A 1,956-nucleotide genomic window follows, 5' to 3' on the forward strand; every position below is an offset into this window, starting at 1 on the left:
TTCTGTAAATTAATGTGTTTATCCTCACTTTTTCTGTTCAAACCGTAATTTTTTCATTCTTTCAATTCTTGAGCGAGAGATGCACAAAGCGGAATAAAAATATCAAACAATAACCATCAACATACTTGTTTGTTTATTTTAAGTTAGTAGGTACGTAAAAAAGAAGACGGAATTAAGTTTTAAAGATAATGTTTTTATCTAATTTATCGCAAAGACGGACTAAAAAACAACACTTGTGATCAACGTTCATAAAGTTTATTTTCAGTACATTTGCACTTATCAAAGATCATTATAACGTCACATTTACAGAGAAAAACTTTGTTGATTTGCTAAATAATTTACGAATTATAAAAAGTAGTACATTATTTCAGAAATATTTTTGTAGATACACAGCAGTGATCTCCCTCATTTTGTCCAGTCAGTGTCCAATGTACGTCAAAAATTCCGCTTGGAAATATACGATCAATGAGTAATTGATACGTGTAGGTCTGCTTATTTCCGGAAACAACTGGGCACGGAGATGTTAAACACGCGTTCGTTTCCATATTTGGTAAGAGCTGTCCCAAGTAAGTGGCGGTGCCGGTTAACGTATCCGAATCAAAATCTGCAAGAAAAGTTAACGAACTTTAGATGGGGAAGTGCTGATAGTTCTAAATTGACTGTTGAAATTGACGGTTAGGTGTGTACGCTTCACAAACACAGAAACTCACCTCTTCTATACTAAGTCCAGAGTCTTATGCAGTGCGTCCTGCAATAAAATGTATACATTGCTATAATAACGGGTTTAAAAAGAATATACGTTCGCACCACACCATTTTTTTACCCAAAAAGCGATATCCAAGAAAAGTAAATGTACGAATACTTACGTGGGGTATAATCAATTTCGATCGAGCCAGGTTTTCCCTTCTTAACTTTGCATGGCTTCTTCGCGGCAGCTTCTTTGCATGGATCCATTCTGACCTCGTGTATGGTGCACTTGTCCTTATTCGTTGCTGAAGAATTAACTCTTTTGAAGTTTACGTCTTAATTGTTACTAAAAACACTTACCACAGTTATCGAAGGTAATAATTTCACCCACCACGGCCGAAAATAAAGTCAATACGGCAAAAATAAACACAATTATTTGATTTGACATGGTTACTGTCATTGTAAACTCTGATTTGTTTTTGATACGCCACAATCTTATATATGTACACGGAAATCACGAGCTCATGGATCGGCTAGTGGGGACAAGTTATCAGTACATTTCGAAAACAAATAATGTACTCTAAACACATCAAGTGTTTGTGCATGAATTATTTTACAATTCAGCGTTTACCACCTCGAGCAATCAATTGACTAATATGAATAACAAATGTAAGTACCTACCAACGATATTACGCCAGGACCTCAATTTGCGGTCATTATTCTAAATAACTAAAAAACCGTACATCACCAATTAATTGCAAGGTCATTTTTATCAGGTCATTGATTTCGAGTTATAAGTATTAACATCTACAATTGAATGAGAGCATTTCTGACGCTGGAGTAGACTGATGCCTTCTAATCAACGAAAACATAAGAATAAGTAGGTAATTAGTCCAAACACAATCGTTTTGGATGAATGATCCACCAAGAAGCTTTCAAGTTTTGGATTTTAACTAGGTATCCAGTGTGTTCGAGGAGTTACCTCAATATCTCTTTTACTAGGCGAGATAGAAAAATTTGTCAAATATAATTCGATTGTGACATTACGATCTATCCTATCGGTATCGCATATAGAAACTTCCGGGGTCTCTTCTGATTTAACCGGAAATCGATGCAACTTTTGTTTTTTAAACGCAATGCCTATGCTTTTTTAAGATATTTCAAAACCACAATCAATTTGATAAACTGCAACCTAAAACGTAAAAAATCACAGATCTTAAAAAAATAAAAGTTGCATCGATTTCCGGTTTGGCCGGAAGTGATACCGGA

At 35.0% G+C, this 1,956-nt stretch overlaps 1 protein-coding gene across 1 annotated transcript; it reads right to left on the bottom strand.

The window, feature by feature from the left end:
• Nucleotides 1–302: 302 nt before the first annotated feature.
• On the bottom strand, nt 303–1,207 carry LOC116169835 (MD-2-related lipid-recognition protein-like). Its single transcript, XM_031486013.1, has 3 exons — nt 1,048–1,207; nt 867–992; nt 303–604 (listed from the first exon to the last, which is right to left on the bottom strand). Exons 1-3 carry the CDS (start codon nt 1,145–1,147, stop codon nt 363–365), a joined length of 468 nt encoding a protein of 155 aa, XP_031341873.1. The 5' UTR covers nt 1,148–1,207; the 3' UTR covers nt 303–362.
• Nucleotides 1,208–1,956: the final 749 nt, after the last annotated feature.

The sequence above is a fragment of the Photinus pyralis genome, unplaced genomic scaffold (assembly GCF_008802855.1).
Source record: "Photinus pyralis isolate 1611_PpyrPB1 unplaced genomic scaffold, Ppyr1.3 Ppyr1.4_LG4, whole genome shotgun sequence".
Taxonomy (NCBI): Eukaryota; Metazoa; Arthropoda; class Insecta; order Coleoptera; family Lampyridae; genus Photinus; species Photinus pyralis.